Raw genomic sequence first — 25,093 nt, forward strand, 5'->3', positions numbered from 1 at the left:
CTCTGTTTGTCTGTTATTGGTGTATAAGAATGCTTGTGATTTTTGCAGATTGATTTTGTATCCTGAGACTTTGCTGAAGTTGCCTATCAGCTTAAGGAGATTTTGGGCGGAGACGATGTGGTTTTCTAGATATACAATCATGTCATCTGCAAACAGGGACAATTTGACTTCCTCTTTTCCTAATTGAATACCCTTTATTTCCTTATCCTCCCTTATTGTCCTGGCCAGAACTTCCAACACTATGTTGAATAGGAGTGGTGAGAGAGGGCATCCCTGTCTTGTGCCAGTTTTGAAAGGGAATGCTTCCCATTTTTGCCCATTCAGTATGATATTGGCTGTGGGTCTGTCATAGATAGCTCTTATTACTTTGGGATACGTCCCATCAATACCTAATTTATTGAGAGTTTTTAGCATGAGGGGTTGTTGAATTTTGTCAAAGGCCTTTTCTGCATCTATTGAGACAATCATGTGGTTTTTGTCTTTGGTTCTGTTTATATGCTGGATTACGTTTATTGATTTGTGTATGTTGAACCAGCCTTGCATCCCAGGGATGAAGCCCACTTGATCATGGTAGATAAGCTTTTTGATGTGCTGCTGGATTCAGTTTGCCAGTATTTTATTGAGGATTTTTGCATCGATGTTCATCAGGGATATTGGTCTAAAATTCTCTTTTTTTTTGTTGTGTCTCTGCCAGGCTTTGGGATCAGGATGATGCTGGCCTCATAAAATGAGTTAGAGAGGATTCCCTCTTTTTCTGTTGATTGGAACAGTTTCAGAAGGAATGGTACCAGCTCCTCCTTGTACCTCTGGTAGAATTCAGCTGTGAATCTATCTGGTCCTGGACTTTTTTTGGTTGATAAGCTATTAATTATTGCCTAAATTTCAGAGCCTGTTATTGGTCTATTCAGAGATTCAAGTTCTTCCTGGTTTAGTCTTGGGAGAGTGTATGTGTTGAGGAATTTATCCATTTCTTCTAGATTTTCTAGTTTATTTGCATAGAGGTGTTTATAGTATTCTCTGATGGTAGTCTGTATTTCTGTGGGATCGGTGGTGATATCCCCTTTATCATTTTTTATTGCATCTATTTGATTCTTCTCTCTTTTATTCTTTATTAGTCTTGCTAGTGGTGTATCAATTTTGTTGATCTTTTCAAAAAACCAGCTCCTGGATTCATTGATTTTTTGAAGGGTTTTTTGTGTCTCTATTTCCTTCAGTTCTGCTCTGATCTTAGTTATTTCTTGCCTTCTGCTAGCTTTTGCATGTGTTTGCTCCTGCGTCTCTAGTTCTTTTAATAGTGATGTTAGGGTGTCAATTTTAGATATTTCCTGCTTTCTCTTGTGGGCATTTAGTGCTATAAATTTCCCTCTACACACTGCTTTGAATGTGTCCCAGAGATTCTGGTATGTTGTGTCTTTGTTCTCATTGGTTTCAAAGAACATCTTTATTTCTGCCTTCATTTCGTTATGTACCCCGTAGTCATTCAGGAGCAGGTTGTTCAGTCTCCATGTAGTTGAATGGTTTTGAGTGAGTTCCTTAATCCTGAGTTCTAGTTTGATTGCACTGTGGTCTGAGAAACAGTTTGTTATAATATCTGTTCTTTTACATTTGCTGAGGAGTGCTTTACTTCCAACTATGTGGTCAATTTTGGAATAGGTGTGGTGTGGTGCTGAGAAGAATGTATATTCTGTTGATTTGGGGTGGAGAGTTCTGTATATGTCTATTAGGTCTGCTTGGTGCAGAGCTGAGTTCAATTCTTGGATATCCTTGTTGACTTTCTGTCTTGTTGATCTGTCTAATGTTGACAGTGGGGTGTTAAAGTCTCCCATTATTATTGTGTGGGAGTCTAAGACTCTTTGTAGGTCTCTAAGGACTTGCTTTATGAATCTGGGTGTTCCTGCGTTGGGTGCATATATATTTAGAATAGTTAGCTCTTCTTGTTAAATTGATTCTTTTACCATTATGTAATGGCGTTCTTTGTCTCTTTTGATCTTTGTTGGTTTAAAGTCTGTTTTATCAGAGACTAGGATTGCAACCCCTGCCTTTTTTTGTTTTCCATTTGCTTGGTAGATCTTCCTCCATCCCTTTATTTTGAGCCTATGTGTGTCTCTCCATGTGAGATGGGTTTCCTGAATACAGTACCCTGATGGGTCTTAACTCTTTATCCAATTTGCCAGTCTGTGTCTTTTAATTGGAGCATTTAGCCCTTTTACATTTAAGGTTGATATTGTTATGTGTGAATTTGATCCTGCCGTTATGATGTTAGCTGGTTATTTTGCTCGATAGTTGATGTGGTTTCTTCCTAGCCTCGATGGTCTTTACAATTTGGCATGTTTTTGCAGTGGCTAGTACCGGTTATTCCTTTCCATGTTTAGTGCTTCCTTCAGGAGCTCTCATAAGGCAAGCCTGGTGGCGACAAAATCTCTCAGCATTTGCTTGTCTGTAAAGGATTTTATTTCTCCTTCAATTATGAAGCTTAGTTTGGCTGGATATGAAATTCTGGGTTGAAAATTCTTTTCTTTAAGAATGTTGAATATTGGTCCCCACTCTCTTCTGGCTTGTAGAGTTTCTGCTGAGAGATCTGCTGTTAGTCTGATGGGCTTCCCTTTGTGGGTAACCAGACCTTTCTCTCTGGCTGCCCTTAACATTTTTTCCTTCATTTCAACTTTGGTGAATCTGACAATTATGTGTCTTGGAGTTGCTCTTCTCGAGGAGTATCTTTGTGGCGTTCTCTGTGTTTCCCGAATTTGAATATTGGCCTTCCTTGCTAGATTGGGGAAGTTTTCCTGGATAATATCCTGCAGAGTGTTTTTCAACTTGGTTCCATTCTCCCCGTCACTTTCAGGTACACCAATCAGACGTAGATTTGGTCTTTTCACATAGTCCCATATTTCTTGAGCTCTCTTTAAGATTGAGTTTATAGTCTTTAGAAAAAAATTGAAAGATATGGCCAGGTGCGGTGGCTCACACCTGTAATCCAAGCACTTTGGGAGGCTGAGGCGGAGTGATCATGAGGTCCGGAAATCAAGACCATCCTGGCCAACATGGTTATACCCTGTCTCTACTAAAAATACAAAAATTAGCTGGGCGTGGTGGCGTGCACCTGAAGTCCCAGCTACTCAGGAGGCTGAGGCAGGAGAATCGCTTGAACCCAGGAGGCAGAGGTTGCAGCGAGCTGAGATCGTTCCACTGCATTCCAACCTGGGCAACAGAGCGAGTCTCCATCTCCTCCCCGAGAAAAAAAAAAGAAGAAAAAAAGAAAAGAAAAGAAAAAATCGAAAGATTTAAAGCCTGTAGTGTATATCTAGAAATTCTTGAAAGTGATAGGAGAAAAAGTTGATGGAAAAAGATTCAAGGAATTGGACTACTTAATATGGAGAAACAAAGATTAAGAGACAGGGACGTCAGTAAGAACCACTCTTTGTGACAAAGAAAGAATATTATGGGCTGGGCCTCCCTAAGGATGGCAAATTAATAATGACATTTAGATAAGAGGAAAAGAAGGACCTTATTATTGTGTGTGTGATGGGGTCTCACTGGAGTGCAGTGGCATGATCTCAGCTCACTGCAACCTCTGCCTCCTGAGCTCAATCTATCTTCCCACCTCAGCTTCGTGAGTAGCCGGGACTACAGACATGTGCCACAATGCCTAGTTTTTTTTTGTTTTTGTTTTTGTTTTTGTTTTGAGATGGGCTTCTGCCATGTTGCCCAGGATGGTTTCAAACTCATGGGCTCAAGCAGCCCACCCACCTCGGCCTCCCGAAGTTCTGGGATTATAGACGTGAACCACAAGAAAGACCTTTTGCCTATAAAATTTATGATTATTGGATTCATCTCCTGGGATTTGAAAGAAGATATGAGATAGAGTGTTAAATTCATACAAGGATTTAAAATGAGATTAGATCATCTTAATATTTCCTCCCAACCTTTTCTTAAACAGTCAACATTTATTGAGTTTCCACTGTGGGACACATTGTTAATGAAATTATTGCCCATGTCCTTGCCATGGGGATAGGGGGCTGTGACATGCTCAAGACTGGGTGTCTTGTATCTGTGGGTCTTGATTTTCTGTGTTCATGCAATATTGTTGATAGGGAGTGAATAGTACACTAAAAAGTCATCAATTGTGTCTCTGTACATCCTTCCCTTCAGGTTATGTGCTAGCCTTCACCCAGAAGGCCCAGAAGCTGTTTGCAAGTATCTTTCTTGTGTTCTTATTTGCAACCCACACCTCACTGAGTTGAACCTGAGTGAAAATCCCTTGGGGGACATAGGGGTGAACTATCTTTGTGTGGGTCTCAGACATTCCAACTGCAAAGTGGAGAAACTAGAGTAAGTTTCTTAGAACTTATCTGGTGTCATCTAATGACTATTGAACTTGTTGTGTACCTACTATGTGCCTGGTGCTTGCTAGAAGTTATCTCACTTTAATCTGTCCTTACAATCATATAAGGTGGATTTTTAAAATCCTCATTGTACAGGTGAGGAAACTGGGGTTCAGGGAGAAAAATGACTGTTCCACAGTCACACTACTAATAAGTCAGGATGTGGCTCCAAAATCTATCTCCAAATGTCATGTTCTTTCTAGTATACCACAGCTGTTTATGCTTACAGGAATGACAGTTAAATATTAACTATATAAAGAGTAGTTACTATGTACCCAACATTGGGCTAGATGTGAGTGGAGTTATCAAAATTCTGCAAATGACAAGGCTGTCCTTAGGACACAGATGTGTGTCAAATTCCACGGAATTATTTGAAATGCTAGATGAGCCCAGGGGAGAGGAGAAGGTCACTGCGAGCTAGACACCTCAGGAGGAGGTTCTGAGAGGAAAGTAGGGGAGGGGCTAGAACTTAAAGGATGGCAAGGACTTAGCTAAGTGGGCAGATGGGCAGAACATTTCTAGGAAGCCAAAATGATGGCAGAGGCTGATTTTTCTTTTCTTTTTCTCTTGATAGCTTGAGCACATGTCACCTCACAGATGCTACCTGTGTTGAGCTCTATTCTTTCTTGCAAGAGAGTCAGACTTTAAAAGAGCTGTTTGTGTTTGCCAATGTCCTGGGGGACACAGGAGTACAGCATCTCTGCGAAGGTCTGCAGCACACAAAGGGTGTAATTGAGAATCTTGTGTAAGTGTCTGCTTGTCCTTGTCCTTCTGCCTTGGGATTTGAGAGTCAGTGGGACACCCTGCTGCCATAGATAACAGCCGCCTTGTCATCCTCATCCCTCTAGGCTTTCTGAATATTCCCTCTCTGCAGCTTGTTGTGAACCCCTTGCCCAAGTCCTGAGCTCCACCCAGAGCCTGACAAGGCTGCTTCTGATTAATAACAAAATTGAAGATATGGGACTGAAATTGCTGTGTGAAGAATTAAAACAGCCTGTCATTTAAAAGATCTGGCGTAAGTATCATGGACTATAGCCACGGGCAAAATTTCCTGATGTTTCAGCAACTCCCAAAATTAAATGAGTATTTTTTGGCCTGGTGAGTAAATCTCCAAGGAAACAGTAAATGAAGAACCGAATAATTTACAGGGAATAAATCATTCTTTCTCTACAGTCTCTCCCTGGCCTTGGCCCAAGGGATTTTTTTTGCATGACACTCTGATTTCTTGTTTTTTTTTTTCTAATGGGCAAACACAATTCTTAAAGTGACCCAGAGCAGATTTAATCATGCCAGCCTTCTCTACCTTACTTCCTGGCAGGTTGTGGACCTGTCACCTGACTGAAGTGTGTTGTCAGGATTTGTGCAATGCACTGTACACCAATGAACACCTGAGAGACCTTGACCTCAGTGACAATGCCTTAGGGGACGAGGGCATGCAGGTGCTGTGTGAAGGGCTGAAACGCCCCTGTTGTAAACTACAGACTTTGTGATATGTGCATAGAGACTCTGTCTACTGGGCCTTTATTCTAGGCTGTATATGAAAGAGAGGGCCACTGGGAACTTGGGATAAAAGTGATTACCTTCCTGAATCTTCGATCACTCACAGGTTAGCAGAATGTCATCTTACAGATGCATGCTGTGGAGCCCTCGCCTCTGTCCTCAACAGAAATGAGAACCTAACATTGCTAGACTTAAGTGGAAATGACCTGAAGGATTTTGGAGTGCAGGTGCTATGTGATGAGCTGATTCATCCAATATGTAAACTTCAGACATTCTAGTAAGTCACTGGCGAGGGAAGTGGAAGGGAAGGGGTCAAGACAGGCATATTGGGTTTGGTCATAGCCCATTGTAGTGAGGAAAGAGAAGAAAACTGAGGGCAGGCCAAGCCTGCGTTACCTTACTAGTAAAGTAAGTGGAATTACCAATAGGCCTATCCTCCCTGGACATGAGCAGGGAGAGGCAAAGGACAGTCTTCTCTGTTATCAACCTGTTAAAGGAAGTAACGTGGTATAAGAAAAAGATCATAGGATTTAGGGTTTGCTAGGTTTGGCTTAAATCCTAGGTCTAGCATCTACTAGCTATATGACCATGCTTAATGTCAGTATCCTTGTCTATAAAATGGTGATAATGCTAGTACCTGACTACCTGGGGTTAACATGGGCGTTGCATTGAGACTGCAGTTATGAATGTGCCTAGTACAACCCCTTCGCACATAGGAGGTACTCTACAAATGTTACCCTCTTTCCATTTCCACGTCTAACTGCTAGAGGGCTTGATGTATACATTTTGAGAGTCTTCCAACACTCAAGGGATGAAGCTATAATGGTACAGTTACAGAGGGTGGAGGTCTTGGCCCTCTCTGGTCAGTGTCTGTCTGTCAACTCAGCAGGCTGGCATGATACACAAAGTAATTCTTAATTAAAATACAACAGTGCTCTGTTGGCAGCTAACCAGTGACCAAATGGCCATTCATTTCTGACATTCAGAACTGGAATACATAATGGAAAGTAAAGACCGAGTGCAAAAATTCTACATTCCAAAACCAGTTTGATGGATAAATGAGAACAGCATAAAAGCCTGATTACGAGTCTGGCTAAAACAGAAGCTGGTTCTCTACTAGCCAGGTGAAGTCTGTTAGTTTTGAAGGTCCAAGAGTGTGGTGATTACTGCCCAAGAAAAGGGAATTATTTACAACATGATAAGCCTCAGAGGTTAGGAATTTCTTTGGTGTCTTTCTCAGAAAGAAGTGGATGAAATCTTTATTATCAATAGGTTGAAATAAGCTCAACAATCAACCTTAATGTTTCCTTAAATGTAGAGTAATTTAGTGTGGTAGCATTCCACAGTGTTGATGCTATAATAAAGGTCCTAAGTAGCAGAAAGGAGAAATCATTTTGTCAGTGATGGCATGCCATTATTTTTTTATTGTAAGTTGTTATGCCATTTCCTATTTTGCTCATGTTTTGTCTTTTAACCAATATACTTCCATTGTGTTTTCAGTCCAACTTTCAAACCCTTATAAATTGTCAATCCAGTTGATAGCAGTGTGCAATAATAGCTCTGAGTGCAAAATAAAGGACACACACATACAAAGTAGACATAATTTGCTGACTTCAAATACATTTTAAATGTTAGAATGTATATCAGACAAAACTGAAGTCAATACAAGTATATGCTTACCCAAGTAAAGTGAGTAGAATATATGGATCATTTAGTGTGGTGAGCTGGACAGGAATAAATCCAGGAGAGCCTCCTAGAAGGGGGAGTTGTATCTGAATATTGGAAAGGTTGGAGGAAGGTTATTTTCTAAGACCTGCTTGAGTGCAGGGTCTGAATCCTATTCCTTGCTGTATTTTCCCCTGTAAACTTCCTGGCACAGTGCTTTGCATATAGTAAGTACATATAGGAGATCAGTTAGTGATTTGGGCTCAAGGCAAGGAGACAGTTAATGATATGTTAAACAAACAAAACAAAACAAAACAGGTGTCTTGGCCGGGCATAGTAGCTCATGTCTGTAATCCCAGCACCTTGGGAGGCCAAGGCAGGCGATCACCTGAGGCCGGGAGTTTGAGACCAGCCTGGCAAACATAGTGAGACCCCGTCTCTACTAAAAATACAAAAACATTGGCAGGGCGTAGTGGCCTATGCCTGTAATCCCAGCTACTCGGGAGGCTGGGGCAGGAGAATCGCTTGAACCTGGGAAGCAGAGATTGCATTGAACTGAGATCATGCCACTGTACTCCAGCCTGGGCAAAAAGTGAGACTCTGTCTCAAAAAAAAAAAGAAAAAAGAAAAAAAACCAGATTTTTTTGACATTCAGAAGGTCAAGTGAAAAGAAGAGGAGGTTGCCTCAAAGGGAAAAAAGCTCATGTTTATTCATTCCATAATCATTCCACTTGCTGAATACCTCTTATGTACCTGACAAATGTGCCAGGTGCTGGGGAGACAAGAATAAATAAGATAGGAGACACGACCTGTGCTCTTCAGGGGCCAGTGGGCCTAGTAGTAGAGACAGGCACATAAACTGATTAGTGCAATGATATACTTATGAGCTATTAAGAGAGCCATGGCAGGATACAATTAACCTAGCCCAGGAGGGTCAGAGAAAGCTTCTTGGAGGAAGAGCCACCTGAGTTGAGTCTTAGGACTGTAGCTAGTGGCAATGGGGGTAAAAGTGGAGAAGGGTAGTCCAGACTTAGGAGATAGCATGAGCAAAGATACCCAGACAATAAATAGCATGGTTTATGATACTTGATGGGGATAAGGTTGGGGTATCTCTAGGAAGTTTGGTATTGCTGGAGCATAAAGTACAAAGCAGAGTATGTCAAGAAATGAGACTGGGGAGTTAGTCAGGACCTTGTGTACCATGTGTGATGAGTAAGACCTGTTAGCAGAATTCTCAGTACAAGTTCAGTCATCTCTGTTTCTCTCACATGCTCTAGTAGTAGTACATTTTGAGGCATCTCCTCACCCCAACTTTCTAAACTGGTCCCAAAGATGGGGCCAGTTTTGCTTTCAAAGCTAGATAGAGAAGCATTCTACTGTTGCTGCTATTTCTCACTGCCACATCGGGTTGATCTTGAGAACTGACCCTACACAGTCCAACAGAAGCTTGGAGACTGGACAGAGATGCCCTGGCTGGTCCAGTATCCCTGCCAGCCCTGCCTGCAGTGGCATTACACTTGGGCTGCAGAGTTACAGATATCTTAGTCTTCACCCAAATGTGCAGCTGTTGTTCGATGAAGTACCATATATGTCAGGGTGACAGGGTCTAGAGAAGCTCCTTTCATCAGCCACAGGTACATATGTGGTGAAGCCTGGCCTTGCCCATAAAGATGTAGGCCCTTGATTTGAGACAGGGATACCACTTAAGTCTTCTTCTTTCTTCAAGGTAATTTTATTTTGGGGTCTTGGTGCCTTCCCAGGCACTGGACTTTGGATGAAACGCTGTTCCTCATCTTGATACATATTCCTAATTCTAAATTGGGAAAGAAGAGATTATGGGTAACTGGTCTCTTAACTCCCAAAAGACCTTTGGGCTTCCTAAGCAAATTGATCCACTTTTTCCCCAGCAGCGAGTTCTACTTATCAGGAAGAAAGGCAGCTTTTGCTGAGTCACTCAAAAAATTCTAAAGGTCTTGTTACACTTCTATGGCATTAAATGTCTACTTACCCTACAATTACATAACTAACAGGGTCACTCATTTCACTTTGCTAGATAAAGATTAGCTTCTATCCATTAAAAACTAAAAGTGATACTTTGCTACACACTTGAAAGAGCTTGTAATTCTTTTGTAGTCAGTGGGTTTTAATCGTGGTTACACACACTGAGTTTGAAAGGCCTGGTGGGGTGGGGGGCAGATGCTCAGGAAGTTTTCTAGTAGGTAGGTGGTTGGATGCAGGAGTGTGCCCTGGGAAGTGATCATCCAGGAAGAGGTGATAGCTGAATCTATGAAAGTGCATGAGATCTACTAGGAAAAGTGAGAAGAGAAAAACCTCTCAGGAGTATCACCGGGGAATAAGCCCTGGAAGATACCAATTTTAAAGAGATGGGTATGGAAAGGAAAACTTATGAAGAGAACCAGGAGAAAATGGTGTCCTGAAAGCTAAGGGAAAAGTGAATTTCAAGGAAGAAGTGCTCAACAGTATGAAATGCAGCAGAGAGATCCAATAGGATGAGCACTGTGAAGTGTCCACTGGATTTAGCGATTAGCAGGTCATAGAAGACCTTGTCAAGGGCTGTTTTAGTGGTGTGGTAGGGCTGGAAACCACATTGTAGTGACTTGGAGAGATAGATGATAAACAAATGGAGAAAGAGAGAAGAGATTACTTTTTAAAGAAGTTTATGAAAAGGAGAATAGATTTGGGGTTGTAGCTAGAGGAAACTGTGGAACTAGAAGAAGCAGGGATTTGTTTTTTTCCTTTTTTGCCCTGTTTTGAGACAGGCAAATTTGTAGGCCTGTAGAAAGGAACCCATAGAGAGGAAGAGGTTGCAGCTACAGGAGTAAAAACTAATGGACTAATGGAGCAGGGCCTTGGACAAGGCAGGGAGGGACAGGAGTGATATTTCAAGAGAAAGAGTTAAGAAATTTATCTTTTGAGACTCAGGGAAAGCTGCTAAGGCTGGAGGAGGAGGTAGATAACTGAGTGGATGAAGTAACTCAGTGGTGCCATGGAGCAAGTGTGAATTGGAATCTTATCCCTGAGAATAGGAAAGCTACTGCAGGCATCTCTTGGCTTGACTTAATGCAAGATTTTTTCCCTTTTTCACAGCATTGACACAGATCATTTACATAAAGATACATTTAGAAAGATGGAAGTTTTAAAAATGAGCAAGCCTGGAATCACCTGGTAGTTTCCAAGGAGAGCTCCTGAATTGACTGCATATGGACCCCTCCATCTGACGCCGTCTTTAACAGTTGTGCAATATTATTTTTCCAAACTGTTAACCTTTTCTGAGGATGCTAGTGTGAAACAAGCAGCAGTGATTGTTGTTTCTTACATACAACTATCCACTAAGTAGGATGTAAAACGCAGAAGCACTTTAGTTTAAATGCCTTCAGCATATAATACCTTACATTCATAATATTTATGTTGCAATGTTTACTATGCTTTTACAAGAACCCTCAGAGGTGGGAAGATGAGGCTCTGAGAGGTTGTGACTAGCTCCAGGTCATACAGCTCTTTAGAGGGAAGTCAAAACTGGAATTTATCCAGGTCTGTCAACACCCAGACCATGCGTGGAAACAGTAGAAAAAACACACATAAATGAGTCCACTTAAAGAGACAAGGTACTTGAAATGATTAAACAACAAGAGAGTATACAAACACATGTTATATCTTATGGTGCTGATTTTAAATACATTTCTAATTCATGAAAGAAGAATGAGCTGGACTAATAGGGAATGGCTTCATGGAAGAGGTGAGACTTGATGAGGGCCTTGAAGAGTGAGTAGGATTAAGGTGAGAATACAGTGGCCAGTGGCTATAGGACTGCACGGCAACAGGGCTGTGTTTGTGAGCAGCTCACCAAAAGAGCCTAGGGAGAAAGAAATGTTTGCACTAAAATTTCTTGAGCTGCCACAATATCCATAATCCTAGGCTTCTGAGGGTGCTCTCCAGTTCCCAGTCTCATCTCCCTTTCTGAACTTTGAATACCTTCCGAATGTGTTTGTATTTGTTCATGGCCTTCTAAGACTGACTCAGTCTTGATCTCTGACAGCATCTTACATAGCCAAGCATGGATCCTATACAACCCCCTGTTTTTCTCTCTGCCTAGCTTTCATAAAACACCAGATGAGGCAGTGGAGAAAGGGAGTGCCAGGCAACGAAATAGCACAAAGTCAGTGAAATAGTGAACATGATGTGGGATCAACAGAAAGTAGGCCAGCCTTATTAAAGTGTAGAGATGTCTCCAGAAGCTATAACTAGCTGTGTGACCCTGAATATGTCACTTGGATTCCTGAAACCTCACTTTCCTTATCTATGAAATGGGGATAAGTTGACATTAACCTTGCAGGGCTGTTTCCCAACATGGTACTTTCCCCACAGTAGGCACCTGTTAGTTGTAGCTGTTTGCGTGTTTACCTGTAGTATAACTCAGCTGTATAATGGAGCTCCTAGATTTTCTTGCAGTGTAAATCATGTGAAGTGTGCATTTGAACTAAATGTATGTGCTGGACACAATGAACCTAGTGGAGGAAAAGACTCATAGTGGGAAGTTATTCCAGAAGAGAGGTTGTAGTATAGCACAGCTGCTCCATGGCTTTATCCATCATCATGTATTGTTCTTCACTGCCCTGGGAGGTAGTAACACTCAATAAGCAGACCAGGTCTATTCTAAGAAAAATGGTCAAGAGAGCAGTTTGTCTCCAGTTTTCTAAAGTTTTCTTTGCTTTTAGTTATGTAACACATTTATTGCACATTTATTACGTGCCAGATTTTGTGTTAAGTGTTGACTTGGCAGAAATGAATATGCCTTTTCCTGTGCAATTCCTCTACCGTGTTCTCTGACTGCCTTAGTCCGTCTGTCAGTCTGGAAAACATCTGATAAAACTCGGTCTCACTAAGATCTTAAAGATATAATGTTAAATGAGAAATTGCACAACCGTGTGTGTGCACAATCCAGTTTGTGTACAAAAGGATATATATGCATGTGTATGTATGTGTCCAGAAAATCTATGGAAGGATATATACAAGAAACTGCTAACAGTGATTACTCTGGCAAGAGGAATTTGGCAAGCAGGGGCAGTGGGGAGAAGAGGAAAGACCTTTTCATCAATAGCCTTCTGTCGTACTTGGTGGTTTTTTTTCCTTTTTTTTTTTTTAACCGTGTGCATGTTTTACTTTTACAATTAATAAACATGATGTTAAAATAAAAATCATATTGAGGAGTAGTTTTTTTCTTTTTTTAATTTTTATTATTTTATTTGTCCATAAGTTATTGGGGTACAGGTGGTATTTGGTTACATGAGTAAATTCTTCAGTGGTGATTTGTGAGATTTTGGTGCACCCATCACCAAGCAGTATACACTGCACTGTATTTGTAGTCTTTTATCCCTCACCCTCCTCCCACTCTTTCCCCCAAGTCCCCAAAGTCCATTGTATCATTCTTATGCCTTTGCGTCCTGATAGCTTAGCTCACACATATCAATGAGAACATATGATGTTTAGTTTTCCATTCCTGAGTTACTTCACTTAGAATAATAGTCTCCAGTCTTATCCAGGTCACTGCAAATGCTGTTATTCATTCCTTTTTATGGCTAAGTAGTATTCCATCATATATATATACACCACAGTTTCTTTATCTACTCGTTGATTGATGGGCATTTGGGTTGGTTCCATGATTTTGCAATTGTGAATTGTGCTGCTATAAACATGCATGTGCAAGTATCTTTTTTGAATAATGACTTCTTTTCCTCTGGATAGATACCCAGTAGTGGGATTGCTGGATCAAATGGTAGTTCTACTTTTAGTTCTTTAAGGAATCTCCACACTGTTTTCCATAGTGACCGTACTAGTTTACATTTCCACCAGCAGTATAGAAGTGTTCCCTGATCACCACACCTACGCCGACATTTACTGTTTTTTTTTTTTTTTATTATTATGGCCATTCTTGCAGGAGTAAGGTAGTATTGCATTGTGGTTTTGATTTGCATTTCCCTGATCATTAGTGATGTTGAGCATTTTTTCATATGTTTGTTGGCTATTTGTATACCCTTTTGAGAATTGTCTATTCATGACCTTAGCCCACTTTTTGGTGGGATTTTTTTTCTTATTGATTTTTTTGCATTCATTGTAGATTTTGGATATTAGTCCTTTTTCAGATGTATAGATTGTGAAGATTTTTTTCCCACTCTGTGGGTTGTCTGTTTACTCTGCTGGCTGTTCCTTTTCCTGTGCAAAAGCGCTTTAGTTTAATTAGGTCCCAGCTATTTATCTTTGTTTTTATTATATTTGGTTTTGGGTTCTTGGTCATGAAATCCTTGCCTAAGCCAATGTCTAGAAGGGTTTTTCCAATGTTATCTTCTAGAATTTTTATAGTTTCAGGTCTTAGGTTTAAGCTCTTAATCCATCTTGAGTTGATTTTTGTATAAGGTGAGAGATGAAGATCCAGTTTCATTCTCCTACATGTGGCTAGCCAATTATCCCAGCACCATTTGTTGAAAAGGGTGTCTTTTCCCCACGTTATGCTTTTGTTTTCTTTATTGAAGATCAGTTGGCTGTAAGTATTTGGGTTTATTTCTAGGTTCTCTCTTCTGTTCCATTGGTCTATGTGCCTGTTTTTATACCAGTACCATGCTGTTTTGGTGACCATGGCCTTATAGTATAGTTGGAAATCAGGTAGTGTGATGCCTCCAGATTTGTTATTTTTGCTTTGTCTTCCTTTGGCTGTGCAGACTCTTTTTGGTTCCATATGAATTTTAGAATTGTTTTTTCTAACTCTGTGAAGAATGATGGTGGTAATTTGATGGGGATTGTGTTGAATTTGTCGATTGTTTTTGGCAGTGTAGTCATTTTCACAATATTGATTCTACCCATCGATGAGCATGGGATGTGTTTCTATTTGTGTTGTCTATGATTTCTTGCAGCAGTGTTTTATAGCTTTCCTTGTAGAGGTCTTTTTACTCCTTTGTTAGTTATATTCCTATATTCCTAAATATTTTACTTTTTTGCTGCTGTTGTAAAAAGGGTTGAGTTCTTGGTTTGATTCTCTGCTTGGTGCTGTTGGTGTATAAAAGAGCTACTGACTTGTGTACATTAATCTTGTATCTGGAAACTTTGCTGAATTCTTTTATCAGTTCTAGGAGCTTTCTGGAGGAGTCCTTAGGGTTTTCAAGGTAAACAATCATATCATCAGCAAACAGGGGCAGTTTGATTTCCTCTTTACCGATTTGGATGCCCTTTATTTCTTTCTCTTGTCTGATTGCTCTGGCTAGGATTTCCAGTACTGTGTTGAAGAGGAGTGGTGAGAGTGGGCATCCTTTTCTTGTTCCCATTCTCAGAGGGAATGCTTTCAATTTTTCTCCATTCAGTATTATGTTGGCTGTGGGTTTGTCATAGATGGCTTTTATTACATTAAGGTATGTCCCTCGTGTGCTGATTTTGCTGATGGTTTTAATCGTAAAGTGCTGCTGGATTTTGTCGAATGCTTTTTCTGCATCTATTGAGATGATCATGTGATTTTTGTTTTTAATTCTGTTTATGTGGTGCATCACATTTATTGACTTGTGTATGTTAAACCATTCCTGCATCTCTGGTATGAAACCCACTTGATGGCGGTGGATTATCTTTTTGATATGTTGTTAATTCGGTTAGCTAGTATTTTGTTAAGGATTTTGGCATCTATGTTCATCAAGGATATCGCTCTGTAGTTTTCTTTTTTGGTTGTGTCCTTTCCTGGTTTTGGTATTAGGGTGATGCTAGCTTCATAGAATGAATTAGGGAGGATTCCTTCTTTATCTTGTGGGATAGAGTCAAAAGGATTGGTACCAATTCTTCTTTGAATGTCTGGTAGAATTCCGCTCTGACTCCACCTGGTCCTGGGCTTTTTTGGTTGGTAATTTTTAAATCACCATTTCAGTCTTGCTGCTTGTTATTAGTCTGTTTAGGATATCTAATTCTTCCTGATTTACGCTAGGAGGGTTGTATTTTTCCAGGAATTTATCCATATCTTCTAGGTTTTCAAGTTTATGTGCATAAAGATGTTCATAGTAGCCTTGAATGATCTTTTGTATTTCAGTGGTGTCAGTTGTAATATCTCGTTTCGTTTATTAGTGAGGTTATTTGGATTTTCTCTCTTCTTTTCTTGGTTAATCTTGCTAATGGTCTATCAATTTTATTTATCTTTTCAAAGAACCAGTTTTTTATTTCATTTAGCTTTTGTATTTTTTTGTTGTTGTTGTAGTTGTTTCAATTTCATTTAGTTCTGCTCTGATCTCAGTTATTTCCTTTCTTCTGCTGGGTTTGGGCTTGGTTTTTTCTTGTTTCTGTAGTTCCTTGAGGTGTGACCGTAGATCGTCTGTTTGTGCTCTTTCAGACTTTTTGATGTAGGCATTTGGGGCTATGAACTTTCCTCTTATCACCGCCTTAGTTGTATCCCAGAGGTTTTGCTAGGTTGTGTCATTATTGTCATCCAGTTTGAAGAATATTTAAATTTCCATCTTGATTTCGTTTTTGACCCAGTGCTTATTCAGGAGCAGGTTATTTAATTTCCATGTATTTGTGTGGTTTTGAAGGTTCGTTTTGGAGTTGATTTCCAGTTTTATTCCACTGTGGTCTGAGAGAGTGCTTGATATAATTTCAGTTTTCTTAAATTTACTGAAGCTCGTTTTATGGCCTATCATATGGTCTATGTTGGAGAAAGTTCCATGTGCTGTTGAATAGAATGTGTATTCTGCGGTTGTTGGATGAAATGTTCTGTATATATCTGTTAAGTCCATTTGTTCCAAGGTATAGTTTAAATCCATTGTTTCTTTGTTGACTTTCTTTCTTGATGACCTGGCTAGTGCTGTCAGTGGACTATTGAAGTCCCCCACTATTATTGTGTTGCTATCTATCTCATTTCTTAGGTCTATTAGTAACTATTTTATAAATTTGGGAGCTGCAGTTTTAGGTGCATATATGTTTAGGATTGTGATATTTTCCTGTTGGACAAGACTTTTTACCATTATATAATGTCCCTCTTTGTCTCTTTTAACTGCTGTTACTTTAAAGTTTGTTTTGTCTGTAAGAATAGCCACCCTGCTCGCTTTTGGTGTCCATTTGCATGAAATGCCTTTTTCCACCCGTTTACTTTATGTGAGTCCTTACGTGTTAGATGAGTCTCCTGAAGGCAGCAGTTGGTTGGTGAACTCTTATCCATTCTGCAGTTCTGCATCTTTTAAGTGGAGCATTCAGGCCATTTACATTCCATGTTAGTATTGAAATGTGAGGTACCATTGTATTTAACATGCTCTTTGTTGCCTGTGTACTTTGATTTTTTTGTTTGTTTGCTTTTTGTTTTTACTTTTTAACTTAGTATTTTGGTTTTATAGATCTTGTGTGATATATGCTTTAAAGAGGTTCTGTTTTGATGTGTTTCCAGGACTTGTTTCAAGATTTAGAGCTCCTTTTAGCAGTTCTTGTAGTGGTGGCTTGGTAATGGTGAATTCTCTCAGCATTTGTTTGTCTGAAAACGACTGTATCTTTCCTTCATATGATGCTTAGTTTTGCTGGATACAAAATTCTTGACTGAAAATTGTTTTATTTGAAGAGGCTGAAAACAGGGTCCCAAATCCCTTCTAGCTTGTAGGGTTCCTGCTGAGAAATTTGCTGTTAATCCGATAGGTTTTCCTTTATATGTTACCTGTTATGCCTCACAGCTCTTAAGATTCTTTCCTTCATCTTAACTTTGGATAACCTGATGACAATGTGCCTAGGCAAAGATCTTTTTGCAATGAATTTCCCTGGCGTTCTTTGTGCTTCTTGTATTTGCGTGTCTAGGTCTCTAGCAAGGCCGGGGAAGTTTTCCTCGATTATTCCCCCAAATGTGTTTTCCAAGCTTTTAGAATTTTATTCTTCCTCAGGAACACCAATTATTCTTAGGTTTGGTCATTTAACATAATTCCAGACTTCTTGGAGGCTTTGTTCATATTTTCTTATTCTTTTTTCTTTGTCTTTGTTGGATTGGCTTAATTCAAAGACATTGTCTTCAAGCTCTGAATTTCTTTCTTCTACCTGTTTAGTTCTGTTGCTGAGATTTTCCAGAGCATTTTGCATTTCTAAAAGTGTGTCCAAAGTTTCCTGAATTTTTTATTGCTTTTTCTTTAAGCTATCTAGTTCTTTGAATATTTCTCCCTTCACTTCTTGTGTCATTTTTTGGGTTTCCTTGCTTTCGGTTTTGCCTTTCTCGAGTCCCTCCTTGATTAGCTTAATGACTAACCCCCTGAATTCTTTTTCAAGTAAATCAGAGATTTCTTCTTGGTTTGGGTCCATTGCTGGTGAACTAGTATGATTTTTGAGGGGTGTTGACGAGCCTTTTTTTTTATCATATTACCAGGGTTGGTTTTCTGGCTCCTTCTCATTTGAGTAGGCTCTGTCAGACAGAAGGTCTGGGGCTGAAGGCTGTCGTTCAGATTTTTTTGTCCCACGAGGTGTTCCCTTGATGTTGTACTCTTCCCCTTTTCCTGTGGATGTGGCTTCCTGTGAGCCAAACTGCAGTGATTGTTGTCTCTTGTCTGGGTCTAGCCACCCAACAAGTCTACCTGGCTCCAGGCTGATACTGGGGGTTGTCTGCACAGATTCCCGTGATGTAAACCATCTATGGGTCTCTCAGCTTTGGATACCAGCGCCTGTTCCTGTGGAGGTGGCAGAGGGTGCAGTGGACTCCATGAGGGTCCTTAGCTTTGGTGGTTTAATGCTCTGTTTTTGTGCTGGTTGGTCTCCTGCCAGGAGGTGGCACTTTCCAGAAAACATCAGCTGTAGTAGTATGAAGAGGGACCGGCAGTGGGGGTCCCCAGAACTCCCAAGATTTTATGCCCTTTTTCTTCCACTACCGGGGCAGGCAGGGAAGGACCATCAGGTGCAGGTGGGGCTAGGCTTGTCTGAGCCTAGACTCTCCTTGGGTGGGTCTTGCTGCTGCAGCTGTAGGGGATGAGGATGAGATTACCAGGTCACTGGAGTTGTGTACCTAGGAGGATTATGGCTGCCTCTGCTGAGTCATGCAGGTTGTCAGGGAAGTGGGGGAAAGCTGGCAGTCACAGTCCTCACCCAGCTCCCATGCAAACCTAAGGGCCATCTCACTGCCATCATGCCACCTGCCATAGCTCTGATTCTGTTCCCAGGCAGAGGGCAAGACAGGCTTGAAAACTTGCCCAAGGCTTTCTGCCTCCCAGCTGTGAAAGAAAAGGGCTTTAGTTCTTCCACCACTTGTGAAGTCTGTAAGCTGGGTTTGCACCCTCCCTGAGTTCTGGCCAGGAGACTTCTTGCCCCATTCAAATTGTTACAGAGTTCAGCTAGAGATTTCCTTCTCCCTGTGGAGTTTTACCCCCTGCTCCTCTGGCTACCCTCCTGATGGATCCCTATCGTGCCAGGCAGGAATGGGCTTCTTGGGGACTCAGCGAGCTCCCAGGGCCTTTCTGCTGCTTCCTCTACCCCTGTATTTTTCTCGGCTCAGCTCTTTAACTTGACTTAGCTCCGGGTAAAATCAGGAACTTCTCCTGCAAACAGACCTTCAGCTTCTCCAGTGGGGATGTGTGTTCAGGAGAGGAGGGTCTCCCTTTCCAACTTCTGCAGATGGGGCACTTAAAAGTATTTGGGGTGCCTCCTGGGTCCTGCAGGAGCAGTCTGCTTCCTTCAGAGGGTCTGTGGGTCCTCTCAGGATTGCTGGTTTGTTCTTGCAGTTGATCTGGAGCTAAAAATCACAATGTCATTTTTATTATTTTAAAACATGATGGTTTAGAAGAAAATATAGGGGCAGGGATTTATAAGCATGACATTAAAAACTCAAAGGAAAAGAACGAAAGATTTGATAACATCATAAAACCTCTTTATGAAAAACTACACTATATATATAATTAAAAGACTAGTGACAAACTGAAAATACTTATTTGGCACACATATAAATCAGAAGGCTAATATCCATAATGTAAAGAACAACAAATCAGTATAAGAACCACAAAACTTGGAGTGCTTCCACTTTCTAGCAATGATGGAGTAACAGTCACTGGATTTAGCCTGCCATCTTAACAACTCAAAAAATGAGCAAAATATATGAAACAACAATTTTTGTACATTAGATAACAGGCAGAGTTGGGACAAATAAAAAAACAGATGGTAGATTTAAAAAGAACCATATCAATAATCATATAAGTTAATGGTTTCACAGCAATCCAGTTAAAAGGCTGAGAGGTTGGTAGAATGGAAAAAAAATTGTTTAAAACACAACTATATGTTGCCTATAGGAAACATAATTTAAGCATAAAAACACAAATAGGTTAAACATAAAAGATGTACCACGTTAACATTAATTTTTAAAAAGCCAGAATGACTATATAATTATCAGAGAAAGTAGACTGCAAGGCAAAGAATGCTATCAAGATAAAGAGAGCTATTTCATAATGATAAATTGGCTAATTCATCGTGAGGACATAACAATGCTAACTATATATGTATCTAATAACAGACACTCAAAATACATGAAGCAAAAACTGGCTGAACCTAAGAAGTAGACAAATACACAATTACAGGCAGAGACTTTGGCGCCTCTCTCTCACTAACTGTTAGACCAAAGAGAGAGAAAATCAGTCAGAATATAGAATACTGAAACAACACAAATAACTTGATTTAATTAACATTTATATAATACTCAACCAAACAACAGAAAACATGCTCTTTTCAAGTGTACATTGAAAATATACCAAGATAGACCATATCTGGGTCATATAACAAGTCTCAGTAAAGTTAAAGAATTCAAGTCACACGAAGTATGTCCTCTGACCACATGGAATTAAATTTAAAAAGATAAAAGAAAGATATATGGAAATCCCCCAAATATTTGGAAAATAAATAACACATTTTAAAATAATCCATGGCTCATAAAGGAAGTCTTAAGGGAAATTATAAAGTATTTTAAACTGAATGAAAAAACATGAGATATATGTATTTGTAGAATATAGGCAATGCAGTGTGCTATGAGGGAAATGTACTAAACAGCTCTGTTAGTAAAGAAAGGTTTTAAATCATTGACTTCAGCTTCCACAATAAGACATTAGAAAAAGAAAATCAAGTGTAATTAAGGGTAAGTAGAAGAAAGGAAATAATAAATAGAAAAAGAAATCAGTACAATAGAAAAAATCAGTGAAACCAAATGCTGGTTCTTTGAGAAGATAATAAAATTCATAAACCTTTAGCAAGTTGACTAGGAAAAAGGAAGAGAAGACACAACTTCTCAATATCAGGAATGAGAGTGAGCCACCATTACCAATCCTACAGACATTAAAAAGATAATAAGGGAGTATTACGAATAACTTTATATCAAAATTTTATAAATTAGATTGAATGGACAAATATTTTGAAGAACACAAACTACCAAAGCTAACTCAAGAACAAAAAAATAGAAAACCTAAATAGCCCAATATCTAGAAATTAAATTTTATTTGAAAACCTTCCCACAAAAGAAACTTTAGGCATAAATGTCTCCACTGGTGAATTCTACCAAACACCACTTCTACACAAGAAGAAAAAATAAATGCCACTTCTACACAAAATCTTTGACAAATTTGAAGTAAACATTTCCTAACATTCTATGAGGTCAACATTACCCTGCTACCCAAACCAGAAAAAGATATTACAAGGAAAGAAAACTATACCCCAATATCTATTATAGAGATAGATGCAAAAGTAACTTAAAATTTTAGCAAATAAAATCCAGCAATATGAAATTGGTCATTATGAACAATTGGGCTTCATCTTAGAAATGCAAGGATGATGCAACATTCACAAATTCGTATAATTTATCATTTGGACAAACTGAAGAAAAAACATGATTATATCAATAGATGCAGAAGAAAATCATTTGCCAGACTCCAACATTCGTTGCTGATAAAAAAAAATAACTAGGAATATTTAGGAAATATTTTAGCCTATAAATAGGGATTTATTTAAGGAAAAAAAAACACTACAGCTAATATCCAGCCTACTGGTGAAGTGTTGAAGGTTTACTCCCTAAGTTTGGAAACAAGGCAGGGATGTCTCCTCTCACTACATCTGATCAGTATTCTACTGGAGGTTCTAGCCATTGCCATAAGGGGAAAAATCATAAAGATTAGAATGAAGTAAAATTGGTTTTGTTTCCAGATAACTTGTTTCTCTGTATAGAAAATTCTAAGGAATCTACAAAAAAGCTGCTAGAACTATTAAGTGGGTTTAACAAGTTTGCAGGCTATAAGATACATATACAAAAATTAACTGTGGTATTTCTGTATAGTAGCAGCAAACCATCAAGGATGGAAATTTTTAAAAATACCATTAATAATAGCATCAAACATTTGAAATCCTTAAGGGTAAATCTGGCAAAAGTTGTGTAAGACATGTGCACTGAGCACTATAAAGGCTTGCTGAGGTAAATCAAAGACCTAAATAAATGGAGCAATATATCATGTTAATGTATAGGAAGACACAATATTAAGAGATCAATTATTCCCATATTAATCTCTGGATTCAGTGCAATCCCAAGCAAGATCCCAATAGGCATTTTTTAGTAGAAATTGACAACCTGAATCTCAAATTCATATGAAACTACCAAGAATCTAGAATTGCTCAAACAACTTTGAAAAATAAGAACAAAGTTAGAGGACTCGCCAGGCGCAGTGGCTCATCCCTATAATCCCAGCACTTTGGGAGGCCAAAGCAGGTGGACCACTTGAGCTTAGGAGTTCAAGACTAGCCTGGGCAACATGGTGAGACCCTGTTTTTACAAAAAATATATAAAAAAAATTAGCTGGGCGCAGTGATGCACACCTGTAGTGCAAGCTACCTGGGAGGCTGAGGTGGGAGGATCACCTGAGTCTGGGAGGTTGAGGCTGCAGTGAGCTATGATCATGCCACTGCACTCCAGCCTGGGCGACGGAGTGAAATACTATCTCAAAAACAAAACAAAACAGTTAGAGGACTCATTCTATCTGATTTCAAAACTTACTCATCCTACCCGAATCAAAAACTTATTGCAAAGCTACAGTAATCAAAAGTGTGATATTAAAGATATACTTAGAACAATGGACAGGATAGAAACCAGAAATATATCTATATGTATGGACAATTGATTTTCAACAAAAGTGCCATGGCAGATTCTGCTGGGAAGGATAATATTTTTCAACAAATGGTACTGAACAATTGGATAGCCATTTGCAAAACAATGGTTCTCAGCCTTTCCTTCACACTATACACAAATATTAACTCAAAATGGATTACAAACCAAATGTAAGAGCTAAAATTATCAAACTTCTGGAAGAAAACACAGGAGAAAGTTTTAGTCACCTTGGTTTGGCAATATTTATTTAATAAGACATGTAAAATTATGAACTATAAAACGAAAGAAATTAATAAATTCAGTTTCATCAAACTTTAAAACATTTGCTCTTCAAAAGGCCCTACTGCAAAGATAAAATGGCAAGCCAAAGACTGGGAGAAAATATTGGCAAAACACATATCTGACAAAGAACTTGTATCTAGAATATATAATGTATATGGCTCTATAAAAGACAACACAATTTTTGAAATGGCAGAAGTTTGAACAGACAGTTTATCAAAGAAGATATATATTTAAACATAAGCATATGAAAAGACACTCAACATCGTTATTCCTTAGGGAAATGTAAACTAAAAGCACAATGAGATACCGCTACACACCCCTAGAAAGAATAAAATAAACAGGATTGGCCATATAAGTATTTACAGTAATGAGACTCTCATACACTGTTGGATAGGAATGTAAAGTCTTATGCTCACTTTGAAACAAAGTTTGTCAGGTTTGTCAAAGATCAGATACTTGTAGATATGTGGCATTATTTCTGACGGCTCTGTTCTGTTCCATTGATCTATATCTCTGTTTTGGTACCAGTACCATGCTGTTTTGGTTACTGTAGCCTTGTAGTATAGTTTGAAGTCAGGTAGTGTGATGCCTCCAGCTTTGTTCTTTTGGCTTAGGATTGACTTGGCGATGCGGGCTCTTTTTTGGTTCCATATGAACTTTAGAGTAGTTTTTTCCAATTCTGTGAAGAAAGTCATTGGTAGCTTGATGGGGATGGCATTGAATCTGTAAATTACCTTGGGAAGGATGGCCATTTTCATGATATTGATTCTTCCTACCCATGAGCATGGAATGTTCTTCCATTTGTTTGTATCCTCTTTTATTTCGTTGAGCAGTGGTTTGTAGTTCTCCTTGAAGAGGTCTTTCACATCCCTTGTAAGTTGGATTCCTAGGTATTTTATTCTCTTTGAAGCAATTGTGAATGGGAGTTCACTCATGATTTGTCTCTCTGTTTGTCTGTTATTGATGTATAAGAATGCTTGTGATTTTTGTACATTGATTTTGTATCCTGAGACTTTGCTGAAGTTGCTTATCAGCTTAAGGAGATTTTGGGCTGAGACAATGGGGTTTTCTAGATATACTATCATGTCATCTGCAAACAGGGACAATTTGACTTCCTCTTTTCCTAATTGAATACCCTTGATTTCCTTCTCCTGCCTAATTGCCCTGGCCAGAACTTCCAACACTATGTTGAATAGAAGTGGTGAGAGAGGGCATCCCTGTCTTGTGCCAGTTTTCAAAGGGAATGCTTCCAGTTTTTGCCCATTCAGTATGATATTGGCTGTGGGTTTGTCATAAATAGCTCTTATTATTTTGAGATACGTCCCATCAATTCCTAATTTATTGAGAGTTTTTAGCATGAAGGGTTGTTGGATTTTGTCAAAGGCCTTTTCTGCATCTATTGAGATAATCATGTGGTTTTTGTCTTTGGTTCTGTTTATATGCTGGATTACATTTATTGATTTGCGTATATTGAACCAGCCTTGCATCCCAGGGATGAAGCCCACTTGATCATGGTGGATAAGCTTTTTGATGTGCTGCTGGATTCTGTTTGCCAGTATTTTATTGAGGATTTTAAAAAACAAGAAATGGGGAAAGGATTCCCTATTTAATAAATGGTGCTGGGAAAACTGGCTAGCCATATGTAGAAAGCTGAAACTGGATCCCTTCCTTACACCTTATACAAAAATCAATTCAAGATGGATTAAAGACTTAAATGTTAGACCTAAAACCATAAAAACCCTAGAAGAAAACCTAGGCATTACCATTCAGGACATAGGCATGGGCAAGGACTTCATGTCTAAAACACCAAAAGCAATGGCAACAAAAGCCAAAATTGACAAATGGGATCTAATTAAACTAAAGAGCTTCTGCACAGCAAAAGAAACTACCATCAGAGTGAACAGGCAACCTACAAAATGGGAGAAAATTTTTGCAACCTACTCATCTGACAAAGGGCTAATATCCAGAATCTACAATGAACTCCAACAAATTTACAAGAAAAAAACAAACAACCCCATCAAAAAGTGGGCGAAGGACATGAACAGACACTTCTCAAAAGAAGACATTTATGCAGCCAAAAAACACATGAAAAAATGCTCACCATCACTGGCCATCAGAGAAATGCAAATCAAAACCACAA

General features: G+C 39.2%; 1 protein-coding gene across 1 annotated transcript in view; it reads left to right on the plus strand.

The window, feature by feature from the left end:
• Positions 1–12,763, plus strand: part of LOC103889090 (ribonuclease inhibitor-like) — a 29,236-nt gene extending 16,473 nt beyond the window's left edge. Inside the window, exons 5-9 of the mRNA XM_063721036.1 lie at positions 4,150–4,329; positions 4,957–5,127; positions 5,231–5,397; positions 5,989–6,159; positions 10,656–12,763. Of these exons, the coding sequence (XP_063577106.1) occupies positions 4,150–4,329; positions 4,957–5,127; positions 5,231–5,387 (508 nt within the window). The 3' untranslated portion in view covers positions 5,388–5,397; positions 5,989–6,159; positions 10,656–12,763. The remainder of the gene's footprint in view (positions 1–4,149; positions 4,330–4,956; positions 5,128–5,230; positions 5,398–5,988; positions 6,160–10,655) is intronic.
• The last annotated feature ends 12,330 nt before the right edge of the window (positions 12,764–25,093 follow it).

The sequence above is a fragment of the Pongo abelii genome, chromosome X (assembly GCF_028885655.2).
Source record: "Pongo abelii isolate AG06213 chromosome X, NHGRI_mPonAbe1-v2.0_pri, whole genome shotgun sequence".
Lineage (NCBI taxonomy): Eukaryota > Metazoa > Chordata > Mammalia > Primates > Hominidae > Pongo > Pongo abelii.